The sequence below is a fragment of the Podarcis pityusensis genome (assembly GCF_964106645.2).
Source record: "Podarcis pityusensis genome assembly, chromosome: 6".
NCBI classification, from domain to species: Eukaryota; Metazoa; Chordata; class Lepidosauria; order Squamata; family Lacertidae; genus Podarcis; species Podarcis pityusensis.
In genome coordinates, this window is record NC_138030.1 from 73,015,462 (window position 1) to 73,043,392 (window position 27,931).

The 27,931-nt window shown below is 44.1% G+C and overlaps 1 protein-coding gene across 2 annotated transcripts in view; it reads right to left on the minus strand.

Moving 5' to 3' along the window:
* Positions 1-22,300: 22,300 nt before the first annotated feature.
* TGFBR3 (transforming growth factor beta receptor 3) overlaps positions 22,301-27,931 on the minus strand; it is a 146,721-nt gene continuing 141,090 nt past the window's right edge. Inside the window, exons 17-18 of one of the 2 annotated variants that reach the window (XR_013987217.1) lie at positions 24,279-27,892; positions 22,301-24,140 (exon numbers count right to left, since the gene is read on the minus strand). Coding sequence is in view for 1 of the 2 variants with exons in the window: in XM_081008608.1 (XP_080864734.1) it covers positions 27,774-27,892 (119 nt within the window). In the remaining variant the exon portion in view is untranslated. Of the gene's footprint in view, positions 27,893-27,931 lie in introns of both variants that reach the window. The other variant, XM_081008608.1, reaches the window with a different exon arrangement.

Below are 27,931 nucleotides of genomic sequence, written 5' to 3' on the forward strand. Positions count from 1 at the left end.
CTGCGGGACTTGACATCATTCCACAGGGCCTGCAAGACAGAGCTGTTCCGCCTGGCCTTTGGTTAGGACTCAGTCTGACCCTTATGTTTCCCTCCCCTTATGCTTTTGATGAGGCTGCATTTTAAACTGCATTTTAACCTGTACAGTGTTACCTAGGGTTACATACGCTTCAGGTTACATATGCTTCAGGTTACAGACTCTGCTAACCCAGAAATATTACCTCAGGTTAAGAATTTTGCTTCAGGATGAGAACAGAAATCATGCAGCGGCGGCGCAGTGGCAGCAGGGAGCCCCATTAACTAAAGTGGTGCTTCAGGTTAAGAACAGTTTCAGGTTAAGAATGGACCTCCGGAACAAATTAAGTACTTAACCCGAGGTACCACTGTATTTTAAATTGGTTCCCTCCCCCCCCCCCATTATGTTTTTACTGTAATTTTACTGTTGTTAGCCACCCTGAGCCTGACTCTGGCTGGGGAGGCCGGTGTATAAATAAAAATTTATTATTATTATTATTATTATTATTATTATTATTATTATATAAAAACATACTAAAACATGAAACATTTTTTAAAAAAAACTTCCCTATACAGGATTGCCTTCAGACGGCTTGGGGGTCGGATAACTCCATACCCTCCAACATTTCTCCAATGGAAATAGGGACGTGCTAAGGATTGTGTTGAAAAGTTGGGCATGGTGGCTCTTCCTTGGGCAATGGGCCATTTCGGCTCCTCCCTGTCACAATGCTAGCGTTGACACAAACCTGTGCTTTCCTTTGCTGAAAACCCTCATGGGATAAAGGATTAGGTCTGATGAACAGTTGCCAGATGCATCACGGAGGTGACTCATTCATTGTTGCCAGGAGAGAGAGCCAAGCTGGGTGGAGGGGGGGGGGAGTCAGAAGGCATTGGCTATGGAGTTTTTGATTACCATTCCCTGTTGGGGATCCCAGTTAATTCCCTCCAAACATGTCCTCAAACTGAGGTATGACATCATCTTCAGGGACTCATCTCCCCGCAGTCCCCCATAACAGCTAGGCATGTGTTTTGCTGCAGAAGCGACGAGGGAGAGTCCACGTGAAGAGAGAGCAGGGAGGAAACCAAACTGGAGGGCTTAACGAAAAACCAGGGCGTCCGAGGGAGACGCTAGTTTATTGGTGTTGAGGGATGGATAAAATACTTCATCTCATCTTCCAGCTGCTGTGTGACCCAAGTCTCGTCTATGTACCATCGCCGGCCTCGAAAAATGTATCCAATTCCACGTTTTTTATTTCGGTTTGCAAAGTTCATCCTTCTGCGTACTTTCCCATTTGACGGATGCAGAACTCATCTATGTTTTATAATAGATATGAAGTTTTGTTTTTTAAAGGGATGGGTACTGACAACCTTGGCAGTGTTCCAAACTGAACCCGTGCCTGCCATAATGCCTGCACAAACTGACTTTCTATCGAGGGAGTTAAGTTGGAAGAATTGCGCCAGCACTTGTCTCGGACGCTAAATGGCACTGGCTTGCATATCCGTTTTGCATACCGCCATCTGTTCAGTGTTGATCTTCATGTCAGAAAGAACTTTTCAAGCCCCTCTTTCGTTTTAGAGGGCCGTTCTGCCGAAGAAGGAAATGAGCTGAGGTTCCCTTCTGCTCGTGTGCATCATTAGCAAGAAATATTTGCAAATGTAAGCTACTGGGCCTATCAGGTTACGCAAACTGATCTGTGCACCACCACAAAGAATTGCCCTCCTTTCGATCCAGGGGGCCTACCTTGCAAACTGAAATGGAAGGTATGGTACTATTCTATGCTAGGCGTTGCAAACAGATGGGGAAGAAAGGATATGCAGTTTTTCTACAAACCAATGCGCTGCAGTCATGATGTGGCCAGCTGGATGCAGTCCACCACTTGTGGACTATAGCCTTCCCAACATTTCATGAGCCCCTTTCTTCAGCAGCCCTAGGCAGAAAGTGGAAGTATTATTATTATTATTATTATTATTATTATTATTATTAATTGAGTTTATATACCGCCCTATACCCGGAGGTCTCAGAGCGGTTCACAGAAAACATTTTAAAATGATGTGGTTTTGCTACAAAATAGAAAGCAGAAGATTTTAATCACTTTTTTTCCTCCTGAAAATCTTGTTTGGGTAAACAATGTTCTGTTGCACTAGGGCCTTTTTAACCCTTTTGTCGTTATCAGGAAGCCAGACCAGAACAGCACATTTCTCTTTCCACAAAAGATTCCTCAAAGTCATTTTGTCATCTAGTGTAAGCCAGCCTTCCAAAAGACTGTTTGGCAATCTGCTGGATAAACGGATGCCTCCAAGTCTTTCAGCTTCTTGATAGGCAGTTTGTTACATCACAAAAGATGACCAGAGGAAGCTGTCTAGCACAGCCGCCCCTGGTCCATACAGCACAGTATTGTCTATTCTGATGGGCAGCAGCTTTCCTGGGTTGAAGGAGACCTCAAGCTTGAACCCGGGACCATTTGCACGACAATGCATATGCTCTACCATGGGGCTATTGCTGTTTCCCATACATGCATGCATTATTATATGCGTAGCAATGTACATTATTCTGTAGGCATCCTGTATTATAGAATAAGTTGGCCAATTTTCACTTTCTGGGGGGGAACACATGACTTGTACACTCCCTACTCCTATTGGGAATAGCTGAGAAAGTCTACAACCTCCAAAAACAGTGGTACCTTGGGTTACAGACGCTTCAGGTTACATACGCTTCAGGTTACACAGTGGCGTAGCGTGGGGGTGCAGGGGGGGCCAGCCGCACCGGGCGCAACATCGGGGGGGGGGGCGCACTCGCACTCACAGCTCTCTGCCCCTACCTGGCTCACTCACTCTCTCTCACTGCAGTGCTGGCTGTGCGAATCTGATCCGAGCCGCCGGGTCGCCACCCACTGTGGAGGGGGGGTGCCAGGCGTGCGGTGCGGGTTAGGGGGCGCAAATCCACGGGTTAGGGGGCACAAATTACTTGCCTTGCCCCGGGTGCTGACAACCCACACTACGCCACTGAGGTTACAGACTCCACTAACCCAGAAATAGTACCTCGGGTTAAGAACTTTGCTTCAGGATAAGAACAGAAATCGTGCTCCGGCAGCATGGCAGCAGCAGGAGGCCCCATTAGCTAAAGTGGTGCTTCAGGTTAAGAACAGTTTCAGGTTAAGAATGGACCTCCGGAATGAATTAAGTTCTTAATCTGAGGCACCACTGTACTGGTTACAGTGTCATTGACAGAATTTGGCACCAGCCCAGTTTATGGTTCTGAACCAACAAACTTTTCCAAGGTTCAAGATACAGAATTAGGGGAAACCACTGCATTGCCAAAATCTCCAGGCATGGGAATAAGGTCCTTGATGGGGCTGACAGAAGAAGTGGGAAGTCTGAGTTGGGGGAGGTGAGTCCCCTGAGAAGCAGCCGTCTGCTCTGTGAGAGGTCAGTTCCCTTGAGCAGAGAAGGGAGGAAGCCTCCTCAGAAACAATAAACTGAGCAAGGCAAGAGAGGGTCAGAAAGTGGGCACTGGTGGAAAGCTGCATCTAGAAGGCAGATGGGGAGGAGAACGCCAGCAGTTGCAGAGGAGAAGGAACAGGATGGGCAGGGACCCTTTTCTCAAGCTGAGGCCCAAGTCTGGGTCTGGTCTTGTTCCTCCCAGAAGCATCAAGGTGCAGAAAGGCGAGACGTCTTCTGCAGATTTAGCCATTGTGTGGAAGAGGGAAATGCAACAGCCGTAGCTTGCATGACCAGTTGCGCCTGCCGATTGTCTGCACGATTAAAATTTGAGGAGTCCCGCATGCTTTTTCACCAAGCTATCCTATATCAAACATTCAAAGTGTTGAAGTTAGGTCATTGTAGGGGCTGAACCTAATGGTCTGGTTTTCCTCCCCTCATGAGATGGTAAATGTGTGTTCAGTGACAAATGGCATGCTGGGGCAGTGACCTCCAGTTGGTTGCATCACTGCTGCTTACCGGGAGGTAGAGGGTCAAGCAGGCAGCAAGGTTGGTGCAGTGCAAATGCCCCAGATGAGCCAATCTGGTGCTCACACCTACATACTTGCACCATACCTTGCTGCCCTCTCCACCTCCTGGAAGCAGCAATAGTGACATGACTGGCAGAAGGTTAACCTGTTGTCCCACCATGTCACCCACTACTATGTGGATTATTTCATAGAATCATAGAATTGTAGAGCTGGAAGGGGACACAGGTGGCGCTGTGGGTTAAACCACAGAGCCTAGGACGTGCTGATCAGAAGGTCGGCGGTTCGAATCCCCGCAAGGGGGTGAGCTTCCGTTGCTCGGTCCCTGCTCCTGCCAACCTAGCAGTTCAAAAGCACCTCAAAGTGCAAGTAGATAAATAGGTACCGCTCCGGCGGGAAGGTAAACGGCGTTTCCGTGTGCTGCTCTGGTTCACCAGAGGCGGCTTAGTCATGCTGGCCCCATGACCCGGAAGCTGTATGCCGGCTCCCTCAGCCAACAAAGCGAGATGAGCGCCACAACCCCAGAGTCGGTCACGACTGGACCTAATGATCAGGGGTCCCTTTACCTTTACCTTTAGAGCTGGAAGAGACTGTTGGGGTCATCTAGTCCAATTCCCTGCAATGCAGGAATCTCAACTAAGGTCTTCATAGCAGATGGCCGTCCAACCTCTGCTTTAAGACCTCCAAGGAAGGAGAGACCACCACCTCTCGAGGGAGAACGTTCCGCTGTCAAACAGCTCTTACTGTCAGAAAGTTCTTCCTGAAGTTTATTGAGAATCTCCTTTCTTGTAACTTGAACAATGTTCAGGTCCTACCCTCTGGAGCAGAAGAAAACAAGCTTGTTCCATCTTCCAAGTGTCAGCCCTTTAGATATTTGAAGATGGCTAACATACCTCCTCTCAATCTCCAGGCTAAACATACTCAATTCCCTCAACCGTTCCTCATAAAACTAGGTTTGCAGACCCTTTGTCATCTTGGTCTCCATCCTCTGAACGGGTTCTAGCTTGTACATCAGATGGGGCAAGCCAGCTCTGAGTGGGTTCCTCGACATTTGCCCCCAAGTCCTGCTCTTATGCCACCTGGACAGTTAAGTCCAGTCAAAGGTGACTATGGGACTGCGGCACTCATCTCGCTTTTCAGGCCAAGGGAGCCGCCATTTGTCCACAGACAGTGGGTGGTGCTGTGGTCTAAACCACCAAGCCTCTTGGGCTTGCCAATCAGAAGGTCGGCGTTTTCAATCCGTGTGATGGGGTGAGCTCCCGTTGCTCTGTCCCAGCTTCTTCCAACCTTGCAGTTCAAAATCATGCCAGTGCAAGTAGATAAATAGGTACCACTGCGGCAGGAAGTTAAATGGCGTTTTTGTGCACTCTGGCTTCCATCACGGTATCCTGTTACACCAGAAGCGGTTTAGTCCTGCTGGCCACATGACCCGGAAAGCTGTCTGTAGAAAAAGGTCGGCTCCCTTGAACTGGGACTATACACTGGTTTGGTGACGTAACAAGGAGCTTGGAATCCTAATTATGGGGTTTGTTGTCTGATTTGATGTATTGATTTGTAAACTCCCAGGGGAAGGATGAACCAAAGGACATCAGGATCTATTGGTAGATCCATTAGCAGGCGTTTCTGAGTCCCAATTGTTTAACAATAGCAAAGAGGATGTGCAAAAGGATGGTGGCCTCAGCCGTGTTCCAGCCCTGTAATCTTAAACGTAGACTCAGAATGTGCTCAGAGACACACTTTGCTTTGATTCGGTATCTTTTGCACCTGGTTCTTCATGGCAGAGCTTGGGTAAACCTGATGAAAAGCTGAGAAGATCGGCTAAAGGGCAAGCCATTTTGGAAGGCATATGGTTTGTGTCATACAAAAAGCGATATCACGGTTTATAGTGCGAAAGTGTAACATCTCCTCCTAGAAAATAGACCAAAAGAGGAAAAGACTCTCAGGCCTTTTGGTATGTTGAATTGTCATGGTTTCCAAAATCAGCAAGGCTGTCAGGCGAGATTTCTCCCCTTGTCCCTTTCCTGTTCTATCCCCTCAGTCCCTCAGCACACGCAGGTGTTCGTTGCAAAACATGGCTTGCCTGTTCAAACAAGATGTTTGTGCCAATCTCTGTTTCTGAGCCTAAAATACTTGTTTAATTTTTTTAAAAGAAAAACAGTAACCCAGCTGGGGGAAATTCTTTACATGCATCTCTAAAAGAAAGCCGACTTCTCATTTGTCATTATGGCAATGTTTCTACTTTGTTTAAGAATACAAGGTCAGCAACCTTCTCTTAATGTTTTGAGGCTAGGTCATTCCTTTCCCGTTATTATTTATCTTGTGAATAGCATCGTTGCTAGGATCATTGATTATATTGTTATGGGTCTTTGTGTCGGATTTCTGTGAGGGAGGCGATCCTTTTGGGTTGCCTTGAGGCAATACCAAGCCAGAGCCTTGAACTTGACAAAAGACCTTCCATAGGTTATGTTCCTGGTGGTCTACGCAGAAGACCCTCTTCCTCTTGTTTGGTAAAAACCTGCCACTAAGAAAACAAACTATCAAAGTCATGAAATGGATATATATTAGGTCACACCAACTGTGCCTTGAATATGACTTCTGCGAGCATTCTGAGCTGAAATATTGGAAGAGAACCAGATTTACAATCTGGAATATATATATATATATATATATAAAAACAGAACAAAATCTTCAAAGCGCTTGAAGTAAATGACCATGTGTTTCACTAATGCATTTCCTGTGCCAAAACCAAGGACCATTTGCTAGATGGCCTTGGACAAGACATCTCCATAAATAAATAAAAAAAATAGAAGGTCATTTGCTCTCTGTGTGCAATGTCCCTGAGTTTATAACGCGTGTTGCAATTTGCAGTGGCGTAGCGTGGGGGGTGCAGGGGGGGCCGGCCGCACCGGGCGCAACATCGGGGGGGGGCGCGCTCACACTCGCAGCTCTCTGCCCCCTGCTAAAATCCACGGGTTAGGGGGTGCAAATTACTTGCCTTGCCCCGGGTGCTGACAACCCACGCTACGCCACTGGCAATTTGACGTTGATAAAAGCAACGTGCAGTTTGGTCCACGAGGTTCAGAGCAGCACTGTATTTCTGCTAAAATATTTAATTTTGTGAATGAGCAGAAAATTATGCTCTAGCTACACATTGTATGGTGGGACGCGGGTGTCGCTGTGGGTTAAACCACAGAGCCTAGGTCTTGCCGATCAGAAGGTTGGCAGTTCGAATCCCTGCGACGGGGTGAGCTCCTGTTGCTCGGTCCCTGCTCCTGCCCACCTAGCAGTTTGAAAGCACATCAAAGTGCAAGTAGATTAAAAGGTACTGCTCCAGTGGGAAGGTAAACGGTGCTCATCTCGCTTTATTGGCCTAGGGAGCCGGCGTACAGATTCTGGGTCATGCGGCCAGCATGACTAAGCCGCTTCTGGCGAACCAGAGCAGCGCACAGAAACGCCGTTTGCCTTCCCGCCAGAGCGGTACCTATTTATCTACTTTCACTTTGACGTGCTTTCGAACTGCTAGGTTGGCAGGAGCAGGAACCGAGGAACGGGAGCTCACCCCGTTGTGGGGATTCGAACCGCCGACCTTCTGATCAGCAAGTCCTAGGCTCTGTGGTTTAACCCACAGCGCCCTACCAAACGCTAAACAAGATGGACCTTGTTGTATTCCAGAAAGGCAGTTCTTATATTCTCTTGGAAACTTACAGGGAAGCAGAGTAAATTGGGGAGTATTTCTGGGAGCTCTACTTTTCACCCTGTGTCAAGATTTGCTCACATGCTATTAGGATTAGGGTCTCGGTCTGAACTATTGTGGAGTAAACGAGAACCTTGTGTGCTCAGCTCAGTATTTCGTTGCTGCTGCTGCTGGAAAACAGTCCTCAAGCGATGGAACAGCCCATGTGCTTCTGATTTGCCAGGGCCCATTTTGAATATGAGGCCAAGCCCATTCAAAATTGTTTCTGAATAAGACTTTACTCACTAATTGACTGGCATGCCGCCGCTGCCCTTAACCTGAAACCACACACAGCCCTCAGAAGAGTACAAGTGATTCAGGAATAGTTACCCTGTTACGCTGGGGTAAACTTCCTTTTGTAGCTGCGTAGGTTCCAGGCAACCAAACTCGAAGAAAACATTTCTTTTTAGAACATTTTGCAGCCGAATACGGACGTTGTTAAAGAACAGCAGCCTTAGGTGGAGGGGCTTGCTTTGGTGGGAGGGGGGGCAGCGTGTTTGGTTTGCGTCTAAAGAAAAGAAACAAAGCTGCAAAATGATTTAAATAAAAGCAGATGCTTTGGATGGGAATGAGAACATGTTTGTTTGGGGACACACAATGCTAGACGAGTACAACATCGATGAGTAATTCAGATTTTATTCAGCATGTCTGGACAACTTGATGAGTTACTAATGGTTTCTCAGGCTCAGATTGCACACAGTGGGGGCCAGACCTGATTGCTCAAACCTGGGTGTGCCCCAGTTTTTCGATAGAAAGATGTGGGCCCAAAAAAGTCCCAGAAGAATCTTCAATCAACCTTCAAGGGAGATACTAAAAGAAAGACAAGCAAGCACAAGGACGTCTCTCCCACAACCCAGGTTATGTTATGGAGACACATGAGGCCACCATCTTGCTAAGCAGGTTTGGCTCTGGTCAGCATCTGGATCGGAGACCATCTGGGAATCACATGCATGGCCTTGTGGGTTACATGTTCGAAGAAAGGTGGGATGTAAATGTAATAATAATAATAATAATAATAATAATGATAATAATAATAATAATAATTTCCCCAGTCACTCTGGGCAGCTCCCAACAGAATATTAAAAACACAATAAAACATCAAACGTTAAAAACTTCCCTAAACACGGTTCCCTTCAGATGTCTTCTAAAGTCAGATACTTGTTTATTTCCTTGACATCTGATGGGAGGGTGTTCCACGGGGCGGGTGCCACTACCAAGAAGGCCCTCTGCCTGGTTCCCTGGTTCACTTCTCGCAGTGAGGGAACCGCCAGAAGACCCTCAGCGCTGGACCTCAGTGTCCAGGCAGAACGTTGGGGGTTGGAGACGCTCCTTCAGGTATACTGGGCCGAGGCCATTTAGGGCTTTTAAAGTCTGCACCAACACTTTGAATTGTGCTTGGAAACGTACTGGGAGCCAATGTAGGTCTTTCAGGACTGGTGTTATGTGGTCTCAGCGGCCGCTCCCAGTCACCAGCCTAGCTGCCGCATTCTGGATCAGTTGTAGTTTCTGGGTCACTTTCAAAGGTAGCCCCACGTAGAGCATGTTGCAGTAGTCCAAGCAGGAGATAACCAGAGCATGCACCACTCTGGCGAGACAGCAGGCAAACAGAAGGTTGCAACTCAGTGGTAGAACACATGCCTTTCGAGCAAAAGATGCCCAGTTCCATCCTTGACATCTCCTGGCAGAGCCAGGAAAAGACTCCTGTCTGAAACTCTGGAGAACAACTGCTAGTCATTGTTGGCAACACTAAACTAGGCGGGTGGATGATCGGACTCAGAATAAGTCAGCTTCAGTGTTTTAAATTTGCCAGCTGCATTTTGTACCTGGCTATCAGCCACTTGCAACCAAGTGAACATGTCCAGGCAGCAGGATGGCACCGGTCGTCTCCACCATCTGGAGGTGCGTGCCTGGGGATCCTTGGATCTTGCCTATAGAATTATATCTGCGGTATTTTATCTTCACAGTCAGAAGGCATTTCAGGAACCATCAAATTGTATTGGAAAAGACGACTGGCCCCAAAATGGTAACTAGGCACTCAGTTTTTGTGACTGTAACCCTGGCTTAGGGATGCGGGTGGCGCTGTGGGTTAAACCACAGAGCCTAGGACTTGCCGATCAGAAGGTCAGCAGTTCGAATCCCTGCGACGGGGTGAGCTCCCATTGCTAGGTCCCTGCTCCTGCCAACCTAGCAGTTCGAAAGCATGTCAAAGTGCAAGTAGATAAATAGGTACCACTCTGGCGGGAAAGTAAACGGCGTTTCCATGCGCTGCTCTGGTTCACCAGAAGCGGCTTAGTCATGCTGGCCACATGACCTGGAAGCTGTACGCCGGCTCCCTCGGCCAATAAAGCGAGATGAGGGTCGCAATCCCAGAGTCGGCCACTACTGGACCTAATGGTGCCTAGCTTATATATCACTGGTCGGCTTCCTTTGTTTCCTGCAGACAAGCTGCTTATTATTCAACCTGATTTGCTTACACAAAACTTGCATGGTGCTTAGCCTTTGTCCAATCTTTATGGGGCATTTCTTCTTATTTGTTTACAGGGAAGTTATATGACAATGAGCATTCAACCTGCTTTCGTTCTGTTTTGCTTATAGTGGTTTGTATTGCTTATGTTCCTTAGGAAGAAATCTAAACAAAGATACAGGTTTATAGTGTTGCTCAGGAATGCTAAGAGGCCAATAAAATAAAATAAAAATCAATGCTATTGTGAAATCAGTGGTTAGCAATCCATGGGGTTTTGAAAGGTTCAGTGTGTCATCTTGATTCCAGTTGTACCTAAAACATAGACCCAAATTTGCTACTTCATCTCCAAAATAATCATGGTTACTGTATATTCAGGTATGTCTACAGGTGAAACTTGAAAAATTAGAATATTGTGGAAAACAGCAAAATATGTGTACATGTGCATGCTTCTACTTCTCAGAGGTCCAATATTGCTCTATTTGCAGTCCTTGTTTTGCTGATTTCATTTAATGTTCTAATTATCTGAGATTGTTAATTTGGGGTTTTCATCAGCTGTACGCCATAAACATCACAATTATAACAAATAAAGGCTTGACATATCTCGCTTTGCATGTCATGAGTCTATCTCATATATTAGTTTCACCTTTTAAGTTGAATTACTGAAATAAATGAACTTTTCCAAAATATTCTAATTTTTCGAGTTTCACCTGTAAATACAGAGGCTGGATCTAAACACATCGAAGAAGCGATTCAGTTAAACGCATTGTAAACTCATACAGGGAAATCTGGTAAGGAAAGACAGGACTCAAACAGCACCATCTGGTGTCACAGTGTTATATCGCATATACAATGTGTATAAAATGCTTTTTCTTTACCAAGCTAGCTGAATCCAGAGAGAACATAGTGACAATTTCACACTCCCAAAATAGCAGATAAACAATCTCTACAGTTTAACCTGTTTCATCCCTAAATTTCCGTGACAGTTTCTTATTCTTGGGAGAGTCTTAGTGTTGACCTAGTGCTGTTATGTGCACAGTCCTGGGACCGGGTGCTGCCGTATTGGGACGATGGAGCATGTTGGACTGCATTTCATTAAAAATGCCCTGGATGTAGCATCCTGGACCATATTTCTTACATTTCCTGCATGTCCAAGAGATCTGGCCATAGCCGGAGCTTTCCCTCTTCAAGATCCAGACAGAAAAGAAACCTCCCAGCCCTTTATTGATTTCATTTTATTTTATTTATGAACGGCTTCTCCTGTGCTGAGACACCCTGAAGCAATTTATCAATAAACACACTGACAATGAAAAACAATTGTGCATATGTTATAGGAATCCCAAGGTCTCAAATATAGTATAAATGTTGGTAATTGCACAAGGTAAACACACATACATAAGTATAGAAACCACAGGTCTAAAATAGTACAGGAAAGCCATCCAAAAGCCATCTTGCCTCTCCTAGAGACTCTCAATCTTTCCTGTGCCTCCTTAATCCCGTCTCCTATATCTATGAACCTCCTTTGTATTAATTGTTATTGTTTGCCCAGATGCTCTGCATTGTGGGATGTCTGACCGGAAATCCTGATTGTCTTATCAAATGCTAATGTTTTGTGTAAACTGTGTCTGGAACTATGTGAAACTTGCTAAATCCTCAGGAACAGCACACCTTGGTCTGCCTGAGCCACAGTAACCCTACCTTATGTGTGATGTAATTTCTGACTATTTGTAGAGGGGGTGTCCTTCTCCACGCCAAAATGCAAACCCTTAAATGAGATGTTTCTTCTTGGTTCTTGGATCTCTCTTGCCTCCTTGCTAGGAGGGGAGGGAACGTCTGTTTGCAACAGAAAAGTAGAGATCTGCCTTGCTTTCGCTGCATCCTGCCTCCATCCATTCATCTCTGACCAATCATGGACTTAGGGGACTCAGCCCCTTGGGGAGTTGGGCAGCAAAAACCACCCACCCAAAATTTTCTATATCACATACAATTTAGACACAGACTGGGATAAGGGTAAAGGCTTGTTGAAAAGGAGAGAAAGTCTTCAATAAGGGTCAAAAAGATAATATAACTATCCCCTGCCTGATATTTAATGGACCATTCCAAAAGGCAGAAGCCACCACCCTAAAGGCCTGATTCCTACATTGTATGGAATAGACCCCCTGATGAGATGCTATTTAGAAGAGGTCCTCTTCTGCAGAGTGTTGTGACTGGTGAGGTGCAGAAGAGGTGAAATTATCCTGTAAGCATTCTGGTTCCAAGCTGTATAGAGCATTGTGCCTCTTTCCTTACTCTCCCCTTCTCCAAACTTAGGATTCGCTCCTCAAACTACAGCTCTGTCAGCACTCCTGAGAAGGACTCACCACCAACCCACTCTCTAGATGTAGCTTCTGTATGGTACTAAACTATGGCACCATGTTATCTGGGGAGGAACTGGGTGGGAGAAGGAGAAGGAGAAGGAGAAGGAGAAGGAGAAGGAGAAGGAGAAGGAGAGAGCCAGCAGACTACCAGGGTATGTCTGAAATAATCTCCAGCTGTGATGATCTGTAATCCTTCCTAGGTTTTCTTGAAATACAAAATGTGGAGAGAAAAAGAAGAAGCCCAGCAGATGGAGGAATAGGAGAGGATGGTCTGTGCACCAGGAGGACAGAAAGTAAATGCTTTTAACATTTGGAAGCTGGCTTTCCCAATACAAGACGTTGATTCAAAATAGATGGCAAATGAGTTAGGAATGATGCGTTGTGCACAGGTGCTGCCAGCAAAACAGAATTCCAAACCCAGTAGGAACGTCTGGTTCCCTAAAGTGCATCTGGAGCTCAAATGAAGAAGGCCACTGTGTTTCCTGAATGAAGCAGTCTGTCAACAAAACCCATGGCGATTGGGAGGGTGTGAGTGCGGGGGTGTGGGGGTGTGGATGCTGTGGATGTTGGGACTTAATCGTTCAGGCGCAGAGTCCACTTCTAGTCACTGTCATTGCTGCATGCCGAAAACCAAATGTCATCTGATTCACTCCAAAGAGGCTCCAAATGCCAGCAACAGGCCGCCTGCAATGTTTGTCAGTGAAAACCCCACATATCGCTGTGGCCTGAAAAAAGAGCCTTCGATGCCCTAACCTGCGGGTTCACGGTTTCGGCAAAATCCTGATGTCGACCAACTCACTCCAAAGTGGTTTAAAACCTCAGCAAAAGGCCCCCTGCAACGTTTTGCTGAGAAAACCCTATGTTTCACTGTAGCTCAAAAAATGAGCCTTCAGGGCCTTAACGGTGGGGTCACGATTTCGTCCAAAACCTGACATTGTTCTATTCACTCCAAAACGGCGCAAAGCACCATCAAAAGCCCCCCCCCTGCAATGTTTGGCAGCGAAAAGCACACGTTTTACGGCTCCCCACAAAATGAGCCCTTGGCCCTCTAACCCACCGAATGTCAGCAAAAGTCTTGCAGCAGCCTTTTGCGGCGAAAACAACGTCGGGTTTAGCATGACCCTGTTACTCTGCTAGTTAGGGTGTCAAGGACTTTGTTTTGGGGCTGCTGCAGAACGCTGGTTTTTAGCCGCAAAAAGCTGCTGCAAGACTTTTGCTGATGTTTGGCACTGTTTTAGAGTGAATCAGACTATGTTGGGTTTTGGGTCATCCTGTGATCCCCTGGGTTTGAGCATCCATTTCTCCAATTTTTTTTTTTTGGGGGGGGGGATGCAAAACACAGTTTTTTTGCTGCAAAACGGTTGTAAAAAATTGGCACCAGTTTTGAGGGGATCCCAGATTTTGGGTTTTGTACTTAATGACGCCGTAGGCTTGGGCTGCCATCCTAGAATTTACCTGCATGTTATGATGTATTCTCTTAACGCAGCACTTCAAGGACCTTAATTCTCCTATTTCCCTGCATTTCCACAACTTCCTCAATATGCGTTTTAAAGATTTCCTTGCCATAACTTTAAAGACCTCATTAAACAGCTGCACTTGAATGTTTGTATAAAGATGACTATTGGTTAAATGTTTCCTATATATACTAACGCCATTAGAAAATCCGGTTTTATTCTACTGGTTCAGAAAGTTCTTGAGCTTTTTAAGGCAGACCCCAAAATCCAGATGAGCAGTGAACAGTTTGTTCCCTTGCCTTTCCACTTAACTCAGTGGTGAGCATATCAGGAACGGACTACTAACCGCAGCAGCTGTGCATTGATTTTAAGCATGACGTATTTAGGAATAAAAATATACATTTAGACAGCAATTCCATTGGACCAGGGGCTTGTCCTCTAGAAGTTGCCAACTGTTTTATGTTTTAAATGTATTTCTGTGCTGCTGATGCAATCTACTTAAGGGCCAGGCTGTGGCCCAATACTGAGTCCTGACCCACCAGCTAAAGACCGATGGAGCAGTAGTTTTCAAGCTTCCTACATTTGGAGAACTCTTTCTACCAAGAATTCTCTGCTCAGGAACCTCCTGCAGAGTATCAGAGGTGACAGGGACGATGTCTAAGAATTCTATCCGAAATGGAAGAGGGAGCACAAATTGCCCCAATTTGCATTCCCGTCCAATGTCAAAAAAATGAAAGTCACACATGTGAATATAAACAATATTCATTCTTGGTGGTTTTTGTTTTTTATCCAGAAATGCTATGTAAAGGATGAAATTATTTTCAACTTTGTTTTTTTATATACATTTCCCTCCCATTGGAATTAGATTGCTTTTAGCCACAGACAATAGCAAGACTAAGAATGTGGGTTTTAGCAGAAGCTGAACTTCAGCACAATAAGGTAAAAAAAAAAGGGGGGTAAAGGACCCCTTCACGGATCACTGCCTTGCCGTGGCAAAGGGGCTTGAATAACTCAGAGAAGCTATGAGCTATGCCGTGCAGGGCCACCCAAGACGGACAGGTCATAGTGGAGAGTTTTGACCAAACGTGATCCACCTGGAGCAGGAACCGGCAAGCCACTCCAGTATCCCTGCCAAGAAAACTCCATGGACAAAGACAACAGGCATATAAAAGTTATGACGCTGGAAGATGAGCCCCTCAGGTCGGAAGGCGTCCAACATGCTACTGAGGAAGAGCGGAGAACAAGTACAAGTAGATTCAGAGCTGATGAAGCGGCTGGGCCAAAGCCAAAAGGACACTCAGTTGCGGATATGCCTGGAAGCGAAAGGAAAGTCCAATGCTGTAAAGAAAAATATTGCATAGGAACCTGGAATGTAAGAAACATGAACCTTGGTAAGTTGGATGTGGTCAAAAATGAGATGGCAAGAATAAATATTGACATCCTGGGCATCAGTGAACTAAAATGGACGGGAATGGGTGAATTCAGTTCGGATGACCATCATATCTACTACTGTGGGCAAGAATCCCGTAAAAGAAATGGAGTGGCCCTCAAAGTCAACAAAAGAGTGTCAAAAGCTGTACTGGGATGCAATCTCAAAAATGATAGAATGATCTCGATACGAATCCAAGGCAGACCTTTTAACATCACAGTAATCCAAGTTTATGCACCAACCACTGGTGCTGAAGAAACTGAAATTGACCAGTTCTATGAAGACTTACAACACCTTATAGAAACGACACCAAAGAAGGATGTTCTTCTCATTATAGGGGATTGGAATGCTAAAGTAGGGAGTCAAGAGATAAAAGGAACAATTGGCAAGTTTGGCCTTGGAGTTCAAAATGAAGCAGGGCAAAGGTTAATAGAGTTCTGCCAAGAGAACAAGCTGGTCATCACAAACACGCTTTTCCAACAACACAAGAGACAACTCTACACATGGACATCACCAGATGGGCAGCATCGAAATCAGATCGATTATATTCTCTGCAGCCAAAGATGGAGAAGCTCTATACAGTCAGCAAAAACAAGACCTAGAGCTGACTGTGGCTCAGATCATCAGCTTCTTATAGCAAAATTCAAGCTTAAACTGAAGAAAGTAGGAAAAACCACTGGGCCGGTAAGATACAATCTAAGTCAAATCCCTTATGAATACACAGTGGAAGTGAGGAACAGGTTTAAGGATTTAGATTTGGTGGACAGAGTGCCTGAAGAACTATGGATGGAGGCTCGTAACATTATACAGGAGGCAGCAACTAAAACCATCCCAATGAAAAGGAAATGCAAGAAAGCAAAGCGGCTGTCCAACGAGGCATTACAAATAGCGGGGGAGAGAAGGCAAGCAAAATGCGAGGGAGATAGTGAAAGATACAGGAAATTGAATGCAGATTTCCAAAAAATAGCAAGGAGAGACAAGAAGGCCTTCTTAAATGAGCAATGCAAAGAAATAGAGGAAAACAATAGAATGGGAAAAACCAGAGATCTGTTCAAGAAAATTGGAGATATGAAAGGAACATTTCGTACAAAGATTACCATAATAAAAGACAAAAGTGGAAAGGACCTATCAGAAGCAGAAGACATCAAGAAGAGGTGGCAAGAATACACAGAGGAATTATACCCGAAAGATATGGATGTCTCGTACACCCCAGGTAGTGTGGTTGCTGACCTTGAGCCAGACATCCTGGGGAGTAAAGTCAAATGGGCCTTAGAAAGCACTGCTAATAACAAGGCCAGTGGAAGTGATGATATTCCAGCTGAACTATTTAAACTTTTAAAAGATGATGCTGTTAAGGTGCTACACTCAATATGCCAGCAAATTTGGAAAACTCAGCAGTGGCCAGAGGATTGGAGAAGATCAGTCTACATCCCAATCCCAAAGAAGGGCAGTGCCAAAGAATGCTCCAACTACCGCACAATTGCACTCATTTCACACGCTAGCAAGGTTATGCTTAAAATTCTTCAAGGGAGGCTTAAGCAGTATGTGGACCGAGAACTCCCAGAAGTGCAAGCTGGATTTCGAAGGGGCAGAGGAACCAGAGACCAAATTGCAAACATGCGCTGGATTATGGAGAAAGCTAGAGAGTTCCAGAAAGACATCTACTTCTGCTTCATTGACTATGCAAAAGCCTTTGACTGTGTCGACCACAGCAAACTATGGCAAGTTCTTAAAGAAATGGGAGTTTCTGATCACCTCATCTGTCTCCTGAGAAATCTCTATGTGGGACAAGAAGCTACAGTTAGAACTGGATATGGAACAACTGACTGGTTCAAAATTGGGAAAGGAGTACGACAAGGCTGTATATTGTCTCCCTGCTTATTTAATTTATATGCAGAATTCATCATGCGAAAAGCTGGGCTGGATGAATCCCAAGCCGGAATTAAGATCGCCGGAAGAAATATCAACAACCTCAGATATGCAGATGATACAACCTTGATGGCAGAAAGTGAGGAGGAATTAAAGAACCTTTTAATGAGGGTGAAAGAGGAGAGCACAAAATATGGTCTGAAGCTCAACATCAAAAAAACGAAGATCATGGCCACTGGTCCCATCACCTCCTGGCAAATAGAAGGGGAAGAAATGGAGGCAGTGAGAGATTTTACTTTCTTGGGCTCCCTGATCACTGCAGATGGCGACAGCACTCACGAAATTAAAAGACGCCTGCTCCTTGGGAGAAAGGCGATGGCAAACCTAGACACCATCTTAAAAAGCAGAGACATCACCTTGCCAACAAAGGCCCATATAGTTAAAGCTATGGTTTTCCCAGTAGTGATGTATGGAAGTGAGAGCTGGACCATAAAGAAGGCTGATCGCCGAAGAATTGATGCTTTTGAACTATGGTGCTGGAGGAGACTCTTGAGAGTCCCATGGACTGCAAGAAGATCAAACCTCTCCATTCTTAAGGAAATCAGCCTTGAGTGCTCACTGGAAGGACAGATCGTGAAGCTGAGGCTCCAGTACTTTGGCCACCTCATGAGAAGAGAAGACTCCCTGGAAAAGACCCTGATGTTGGGAAAGATGGAGGGCACAAGAAGAAGGGGACAACAGAGGACGAGATGGTTGGACAGTGTTCTCGAAGCTACAAACATGAGTCTGACCAAACTGCGGGAGGCAGTGGAAGACAGAAGTGCCTGGTGTGCTCTGGTCCATGGGGTCATGAAGAGTCGGACACGACTAAACGACTAAACAACAACAAAGGACCCCTGGATGGTTAAGTCCAGTCAAAGGCGACTCTGGGGTTGCGGCACTCATCTCGCTTTCAGGCCGAGGGAGCCAGTGTTTGTCCACAGACAGCTTTCCAGGTCATGTGGCCAGCATGACTAAACTGCTTCTGGTCCAATGGGACACCGTGACGAGTGCCAGAGCACACAGAAATGCCGTTTACCTTCCCGATGCAGCTGTACCTATTTCTCTACTTGCGCTGGTGTGCTTTCAAACTGCTGGGTTGGCAGGAGCTGGGACAGAACACCGGGAGCTCACCCCATTGCATGGATTTGAACCGCCGACCTTCTGATCGACAAGTCCAAGAGGCTCAGTGGTTTAGACCACTGCGCCATCCTTGTCCCTTCCAGCAGAATAGAAGTAGTTTGAGATGAACACAGGAAGGGATGGAAATCGCTGCCTCCTAACATCTGTTCTGGTAGGCATGAACTGACAGGGTGCCAACCATTCTGCCCCCTGCCAATAGGAAGCCCATGTCACTCTTTCCTTCACCAAATACTTGCTCTTACTTAGATTGCCTTTAATAGGGCTGCTATATGTCCAGACATTACCCGGTAAGGGGGAAAAAAGCTTTAAAACTTTGGGACTTGTCTAAAAAAAGCAATTTTGGTGGCTTCCTAAAAAGAAATCTCAAATAAAGCTCCTGGTTTTTACTTTTTGAAATGTGGCAACCCCATGAGTTGCCTGCTGGAATTGACAACCCTCTCCAAGGAACTATTGTCTTGATTTGCATACCAACACAAACACCTCAACACATTTATTTGTAAAGGGCATAAAAGGTAGGCGCACATATTATTTGAATACAAAGGAATCTGAAGAAGTATTGTGACTTTGTGACCAAAGGGAGAATCAGCATCCCTTCCAGTAAAAGCAAATTGTTTGCCATGTGCCATGTGCAGCAATTGTCTATCTGAGGTCAGGTTTTGAATTTGATTTATTTGGACACAGGATCATTAAAAGACTACATTTCCATAAGATCAACCAAGACCCTCTGGTTTCCTCCCCCCCCCCTTGAGACTTTTTGCCACCCAACACTCTTCTTGGTTCTGTGCAAACCCTTTCGAGAAGTTTCGACGTATAGATTTACTCCCGAGTAAGCTTCAACAAGATTCCACCTGGAATGCTGAAAATTGCACATGATAGAAAATATGGTTTTATGAAGGCCTAGACTCTTCCAGACCCGCCACGTGTCCTTATTTTCCAGGGGTGTCCCTGATTTAGAGAAGCAATCCCAGTTCTGATTTGATCCCGGAATGTCCCACTTTTCCTTAGGATGTCCCTATTTTCATTGGAGAAATCTTGGAGGGTATGGACTTATCTGACCTCTGAGCCGTCTGAAGGCAAGCCTGTATAGGGAAGATATTTTCATTTTTGATGTTTTATTATGTATTTATATATGTTGGAAGCTGCCCAGAGTGGTTGGGGCAACCCTGTCGGATGTGCGGGGCATAAATAGTAAAATTATCATTATGAAATGGGATGTCCCTATTTTTATCGAAGAAATGTTGGAGGGTATGAGTGTCCCTATTTTACAGGGACAGTCCAGGATTTACAGAAGCCATCCCGGTTTCTGATTTGATCCCAGAATGTCCCACTTTTCCTTAGGACATCCCTCTTTTCATTGGAGAAATGTTGAAGGGGATGGACTATATTGCAGTTCCGTAGTGTGTGATTGGCAGCTCCTAGTCATTCAGGAATCCTGAGGGCCTAGCAATTAGGAGTGGTCCCCCCCCCCCGAAAAATATCCATTATTCTTTTTAATGAAATAGAATCCAGTATTTGTTTCAACAATATTTTTAAAGTGGAGTGTGTGGCTTAGTCACTGGAACCGTGATGTCAATCTATAATGGAAAACAAGCAACCAGCAAAAGGTTTATAAAAGAAAACAGAACTGCATCCAAATTTTCCCCTCTAAGATTCAGATATAAATACTCAGAGAACTTGATAGTTACAAGAACGATCACATGGCAACTCAGTTCACAGGCTTTCCCAACCTTCTGTTAAGCGTTTGTTTTCCAACATGGATCGAAGTGATAAGAAAATGACTCAGTGGACGAGATGCAAAAATCATTTGTTTGTGCCATCGCAGGAGAAAAAATGTTGCTTCGGCTTAAACTCCTTTTCCACACTGGCTGCAAAGATTTCCATTGTGGTTTCCAGTAAATGAGAAAATCCATGAAAGAGAAATGTAAGCTCTGACCTTTTTAGGCAGGTGGGTGACGTAATTTGGTTTCTGCTCGTGGGCGCACTATGCAATCCACGTAAAGGCACATAAGTTCAGAAGGTCTGCTCTGAGGTTAAGGCACTGGGAATAAAGAACAAAAACAAAGGCAGCAAGCAGTCCCCATAAATTTCAGCTGTACAATTACGGAATGACTTGTTCTAGAGTTTTATCAGAAAAAAGCATTGGCCTCGTATGTTGCCTTGGTCTTGGCCGTGCTTATATATATATATATATATATAGTTTAGAGTGGAACGAGTCTGGTCTATATTCCTCTCACAACTGACACTAAGTTAATAGTCTTTGTTATCCAAAATGTTGGTTTCATTCACAAGTGTCTGGCAGGAAACGACACTTTTAAAAATTACGTTCTTTTCACAATATACTGAGGTTTCAATTTATAACATTTTGAGTCACGCAATCAACAAAACTAGTTGGTTGTTAAAATATTTTTTCTCCTTAAATGCACGACACAACCTTTCTTAAAAGCGTAAATGAGTAAGTCTTCGAGATAATTGAAGGACAGGCTTTATGTTTTATCTCCAACTTGGAGAAGAAAACTATGTTCTAATAAGGAAAAAAATAGCTCCTTTGCCTCCCGTGCTTATTTCATATATATCTTCTGTGCCTCTGTGAGCTATAACTCTTCACAAACAATGGTCTGTGACTTATTATGAAATAACTTCCATGATTCATCGGGGTGGTGGCATGAAAGCACATTGCTAAGAGCCCTAGATTAAACATTTTAAACGCAGAGCCGAAATGTGGAAGCAAGCTGTGTCGAAATCAGCGCGACTTAAGAGTGACTCTAAATGCAACATGTGCCTAGCGGAAAGTGATCTCACATGATTGTCCCAGTGCCATCTAAACTGACGTTGCCTGGGCTGTACTTGAATGCCCAGCCCCCAAAAAGCTCTACCAATTATCTTTCCGGGGTGTGTCCTTTTTTTTTTTTTACTTTTGAAATATGGCAACCCAAATACAGCCTTCTCCTTCAAACAGGAAGATTCTGTTTAGGGAAGCTTTTAATATCTTTGGACTATTGTATTTTAATATTTTGTTGGAAGCTGCCCATAGTGGCTGGGGAAACCCAACCAGGTGGGCGGGAAATAAATAAATAAATCATCATCATCATCGTTTTATTATTATTTATTATTATTATTCTGTAATGGCAGCCAATCACAGAAGTGACTCTGCCTTTCACACGAGGCTCCCAATGACTAGTTAGGAGCGTGTTTTGATGTGCCTAAGGAGTTTCTGCACAAATGGTTTCTCGTTGGCTTGACATGAAAGCCCCTTGTGGGCTTCAGAAGTATTAGACGAAAGCACTGTAGAGTGGTACCTCGGGTTAAGTACTTAATTCGTTCCGGAGGTCCGTTCTTAACCTGAAACTGTTCTTAACCTGAAGCACCACTTTAGCTAATGGGGCCTCCTGCTGCTGCCGCACCGCTGGAGCACGATTTCTGTTCTCATCCTGCGGCAAAGTTCTTAACCCGAGATACTATTTCTGGGTTAGTGGAGTCTGTAACCTGAAGCGTCTGTAACCTGAAGTGTATGTAACCCGAGGTACCACTGTAATGATTTTTTTAAAAAATAGAAAAAACTGTTGGGAATGTAAAGGGATGCTGCTGTGGTCTTTAACCATACGGTGCTAAGATATGCTTAATTATAACTTCCTTTTGGGTCTAGAAGGAGTTCAACACAACTCACTAAGGGGAAGATGGTGCCACTCGCTATCCCCTGCTATTCCAACACATTATGGAGTGTTCAAATCCGCTATTAACATTCAAGCAAAATGTATGATTTGATAGCCCTCTTTCAGTAAGGTAGAGCTCAAAACAGTTTGTTGTTTAGGGAAAAACACACACACACACAAACCACATTTTATTATTAATTGTTATACCTTTATTAAGCAGAGAAGATCCAAGGTAACATGGCATGGGCTTTATCAAAACTGTACAATTTATCAGTTATAGATTTTTTTTTATTTGGAGATACACACAAACTACAGAAACAAAGACAATGGGGTGCTCATACTGGCCACAGGGATTTAGCAGGTATATTTCTCCTGCTCAGTTAAAAAAGTTATATTCTTGTATATAAAAAAAGTTAAAGCGTATTGTGTTTTGGAAATGGCGGAGTCCAGATAGAGAGTCAGTTGCTTCATGAACACCCCAGGACAGATGAACAAAACAGGACAAGAGTTGCCTCATTAAAACAAATCTACACTTATTCTCACACAGTGTGCAAACAGAGACAGGCGGCTGCTGTGGCTCCTCCATTCATTCCAATGGGCCTTGTAGAGTAGCATGACATAATTCCCATTGGAATGCATGGTGGATGCCAAGCCGCCATACCTGTTGGATTGCACTTACAATCAGCAGTAGGGTCTTCTTTTGAAGCATGAGGTAGATGCACATAGAAAAGACAAGAACACATCATCATAAACATTTTTTGGGGGGTGGGAATCAACATACAATCCTCTTTCAAAGTAATACACAGAACTCTGGAGTCGGCTACATTCGTCACAATAATACGTTTTGAATGCGTTATAAACATCCAACACCAGATGGTGCCAGAGAGCAAAGAAAATGAGTTTATATGGATTTTTACATCGGCTTTTTCTTCTTCTCTTGTTGTAACAATTTAATTTCTGACTTATCTACAGCATTTTAAACCTGTGTCTAGATCCATCCTCTGTGTCAACCCTACACAATGTGTGACATGTTGACTTTATGCGACCTTAAAGTAACAGCTGCTCAATGCAAAGATATCTGAAAAGTCAAACGTGAGTGATTAGATACTGTAAGGGAAAACAAGCAAAGTACTCAGGCGTGTATGCAGGTTCTGGGAGGAGAAACAGCTTTACAAGTGAGAAGTCATTTCTCCTGAAACCTTAATCCTGCCTTCCCAATTTTAGTAGCTTAAGTGGGACTGGCAAGCATTGTGCAAAGGCAAGTTGATGATAAGGCAAGCAAACGAGGACTATGAGGAGCTAATTGCTATAGCATTAAAAAATCCAATATCTTGATCTGTTAATGTATCTGAAACAGGAAATGAGCTATGTATGTCACAGGGTATGAAAGGAGGAGGAGACGAAAAACAGGATGAATTCTTTCTATCTGTGTTGGCCGGGAAAGTGTTGTGAGGGACATGCCTTGCTTTTTATCGAGGGTGCCTGAAGAGTAATCAATGGCAAATGGTGGTAACAAAAGGTGATGTCTTAAAGCTATCTGACAAATTCCAAATTAACAAGTTGGCCAGGCATTCACCTGATAGTCTGTGAAGAATTCAAATGTGAAATGTCCGCACTTTCAACAAAAATATGCAGCCTATTAAAACCAGCCTTCAAAACTGGAAGGTAGCCGACGCAAGAGCAATTTAAAAAAGGAAACAGGGAGGGAGAAACCAGGAAATCGGAGACCTGTCTCCCTAGACAAGTAAACTATTAGAAGATGATATTAACATTGAGTTTGTTGGATATACAAGCTTTGTCAAAGAAGAAACAGTATGGCTTCTGCAAAGGAAAGTCCAGCCTCACTAACCTCATAGTTACTTTGAATTCTACACCCCTGTAGTTAGAGGTGACCCAGAAGCTATGATATGCTTGAACTTCCAAAATCATTCTGAAATGTGAAACTCAAAATGGAAGAAATTTCCTTTCAGACACACTGAACACATTGAGGTGCAGGCTGGCCACTTGTACAGTTTAACACAGGCATCTCCAAACTTGGCCCTCCAGCTGTTTTGGGACTACAATTCCCAGCATCCCTAGCTAACAGGACCAGTGGTCAGGGATGATGGGAATTGTAGTCCCAAAACAGCTGGAGGGCCAAGTTTGGGGGTGCCTGGTTTAACACTTTGTCAGTGAGACAATGCAAAGTTCTCAAAAACACTACTATACAACATGAAATGAAAACAACATCAAACATGAAAAGAAGCTTGCAGGAAATAATAAAGGACTTCAAAACGTAGAGCTTACATTTGTAGCATAAAAATAGACTTCAATGGCATTGGAAGAAACCATTGTTCTCTCTTATGGCAAAGGTATCTGTTCATAAATTCCCTTTCTTAGTACATGCCTGGTTTATTACAAAAGCATAACTCAGCCCTCCACTGTTGCTAATATAAGGACTTGACAGCTCACCCTGGAAAACAACTGCAATACTTTGAACCAAATAGCTTTGTGGTTTACACCTTTTACCAGTGATGAGCACAGAGCTGCAATGCAGGTATGGAATTCTCTCATTCACAAGAACTTCCTTTTAATTTCCAGGAATGGATCCAAACCACACATGAAATGAACACATGTCTTTTGCTCCTCCAGTCTAATGGAGCAGCCCATGGGAACCAGAGATGTGCTTATGCATCCTAGTGCATGCATATCTCTGGATGTGTAGACAGCATAAATTTTTTAGGGATACCATTTGCATCTGGCATTTGCTCTACTGTCAATTAACCAACAGGAATTTTCCATTAGCTCCATAACTTTCCTTTTAAGTAAGTATAATTAAAAAAATCAGTATATAATAAAGTGAGCATTCTGAAGCATTCACAATTAAGTGCATCGCGGTCAATGAATTAATTATAATCTTGAACATAAGCCTAGAAAAATGTCATTTCTCTGCATGTAAATATTGCCTGTTTTGGTTCTGTATGTCTGTAAATATAGATCCAGGTTTTCAGAGTCAATTTTGATAGAAATATTGATAATGCAGCATCTCTTTCTCTCAAAAATATACATTTAATTATTTTACACAAAAATGTAACCTTTCATTCCAACAACCAAGTTTATAATACTTCCAATAATATCTCTGGTTTTAATAAAATCTTGGGGGGGGGGGGGAGAAGGGTTAGAAGAGGGCAGAGAAAGAGAGTATAAAACCGTAGAATTCACAGTAACTGAAATTAAACATCTTATATAAAGCCACTTATATTTAAATATATCTATATATATTTATATTTATGCCCACATTTAATGTAGTAAAATATAGCTATGATGGACTTAAAAGACTCTAGTCTTCTCTGAAGACATTTTAAAGGTTTTCATACATAGAATATGATTATCTAATACATTCAGCTGAAGGTTAGGCAAAGCGCATTCTTTTTAAATACACAGGTAGCATATTGCTTATCCAGATACCTCCCACTAATCCAACCCCGCAAACACTTTGGAGAATGTGAATTATGTAAGTTCAAATTTATTTATTTTCGATATATTCCGAATAGGCCAAGAGCCTTTTTATCTGTTGGTTCACCAGCCCCTGTGAAGTTTTGTCACCTTTGCCAGTGTAAAACCCAATAGGCTAAAAGGGTGGTTCGGGTTAAGGGCAACAGAGGACCTGGCCCCGTGTTATATCTAGGCAGGGCTTTCCCCTCCAGCTGGAACATGCCACAAGGGCGTTCCGCCACCTCTCAGATGGGCCCTGGTCCCCCAGAAGCAAGGGGAGAGATCAGACCTGCTTCAGAAAAGCCCTGCTGTGCCTCCTGCTACAGCAAGTCAAACAAAACAAAAAAGCCATATCCATTGAAGGTTATATGAACTGTTTGCAAAGGGAGAATATCTCTTATTTTGTTTTCAAGGAGGAGGATTCAGGAGACTCTGTTTCAGCTCACAAAACGACAACTCAATATTCCTACAGTTTCAAATTGCAAGCTTTGGTTTTCATTTGGGAGGTACTTTAAGGCTAGCGGGAGGCGAGAGTTATAAAAAATATTATGAAAATTAGTACCGGCTTGCTCTTTTTTGCATTCCAAATGCTACTTTGGGAGATATCCAATTGCAACGTTGCGATGACTAACAAGCAACTGGATACAAACCATAAAGGGGCTTTTAAGGAACCCTTCCATTCCTATTCATGGTGAGTCATACAAAACAATCAGCTCAATAGTTTTCTCCTCTCGACGCACAAAATTTTTGAAAACTTAGAAGAAGCAAAGAATGAAGTTAGGACTTAAGAATTTTTGAAAACAATAAGCTAATTGTAGATTATATACAGCAAAAAAGACAATGATATCTATGTATATTTTGTGGACCAGTCCCAAAACACGGAGCTGTAGTTGTCTGCACATCACAACTAGAAACACTTGCACTCATTGGCAGGTCTAAAAATGTGCTTCTAGATCACTGTGAATCAAAAAACCCCAAAAGGCTTAATCCTACAACAAATAGGACTATATTTATCTACATTTTCCTGAATTTTGGCAATGACCACATTTGCAGAAGTATATTCAGGGGCCAAAGGTTCAAAACTGGTCCTTAACCAATCGCACCTTGGAGCACACAAGTGCTCATCATTCACATGTGGTTTTAATATTACATGCAATAACCCCAAGTTACAGCCCCATGGCTTTTTCAGTATGGACACAGCACTTGGGGCATATACAGGTACCCCTCATTCACCATAATTTCAGGGAAGGTTCTGCACACACAATGGAAATGCTCGTAGGAAGCAGTGAAAAGAGAAGCGGTTGTACGTGCAGGAGCTGCACGTGTGCATTGGCGCCATGTGGCTTTGCATGCAAATTGTATGCAAATTGCTGGCCTACTTGTAGCAGGTGGCAGACATTGTACTGTAAAATACTTTTGGGCTAAGTCCTATGCAAAGGTTGGTAGCTCCAATTAATAAAAAATAAATTAAGAAACTGAAATGGCAGTAAGTGTTGCATTATGCTTCCAAGCAGGCTTTGGGATGGATAAACAGACGTATACGGAAGTCACCAGGAATTTCAAATCAACACATGTCCCACACGCCATGTTATGTATGGAAACATTAGTTTCTGTTTGCTAAAGGATGGCAAAGGCAAATCCCTGATGTGGCAGACAAGATAATGGTGGGCCAAACACAGCACTGAGTTAAGCTCAAAAACCACAGAAACGATCAAGATGTATATATTGCGATAATGGCAACGGGTAATCCTCTGAGCTGGAAGCTTTCTCGTTCTGGTGAGGCGGAATCCCCGGATCAAACAAGACAGAAAACAAAACCTTTCCCCCCAGCTTATGAGACTGAAATCCCTTTACAGACACACCTCGTGTCTCCTTGACATTTGCGGAACCTAGTGCTTATGATTCTGTAAAGACAATGCAGCGTTTATGGCGGGGGAACCGGCTAGCGTCTCACGTCGAGAGCCTGCGGATGTTTTCTGCGCAATCCACAGCTGCCTGCAAATAGTAGCTTTGTCGTGTGTGAGCCTAGAGCATGCTGCAAGAAGTTTGAGGACCACAAAGAAAATCCTTCCTCGTTCTGCCAAAGAATCCAAACCAATCCTTTCGAAGCGAACGGCAACAAATAGCTCCTTTTGAACCTCTGCTCCCCTACGTGGTTCCGGGGCCTTGCATCACGTCCCCTGGGTTAGGCTGCGCTGCTGCTGGAACAGGGGGTGCTTTGTGTGCTGCCGATACTATGGGCTGCGCTGCTGTTTTCAGAGGCCGGCGGGGATGTGGGGACTGGCTGTCTTGCTGCCGGTTCTCCTGGAGGAAACAAACAGGAGGGGAGGGAGAAAGAGTTTG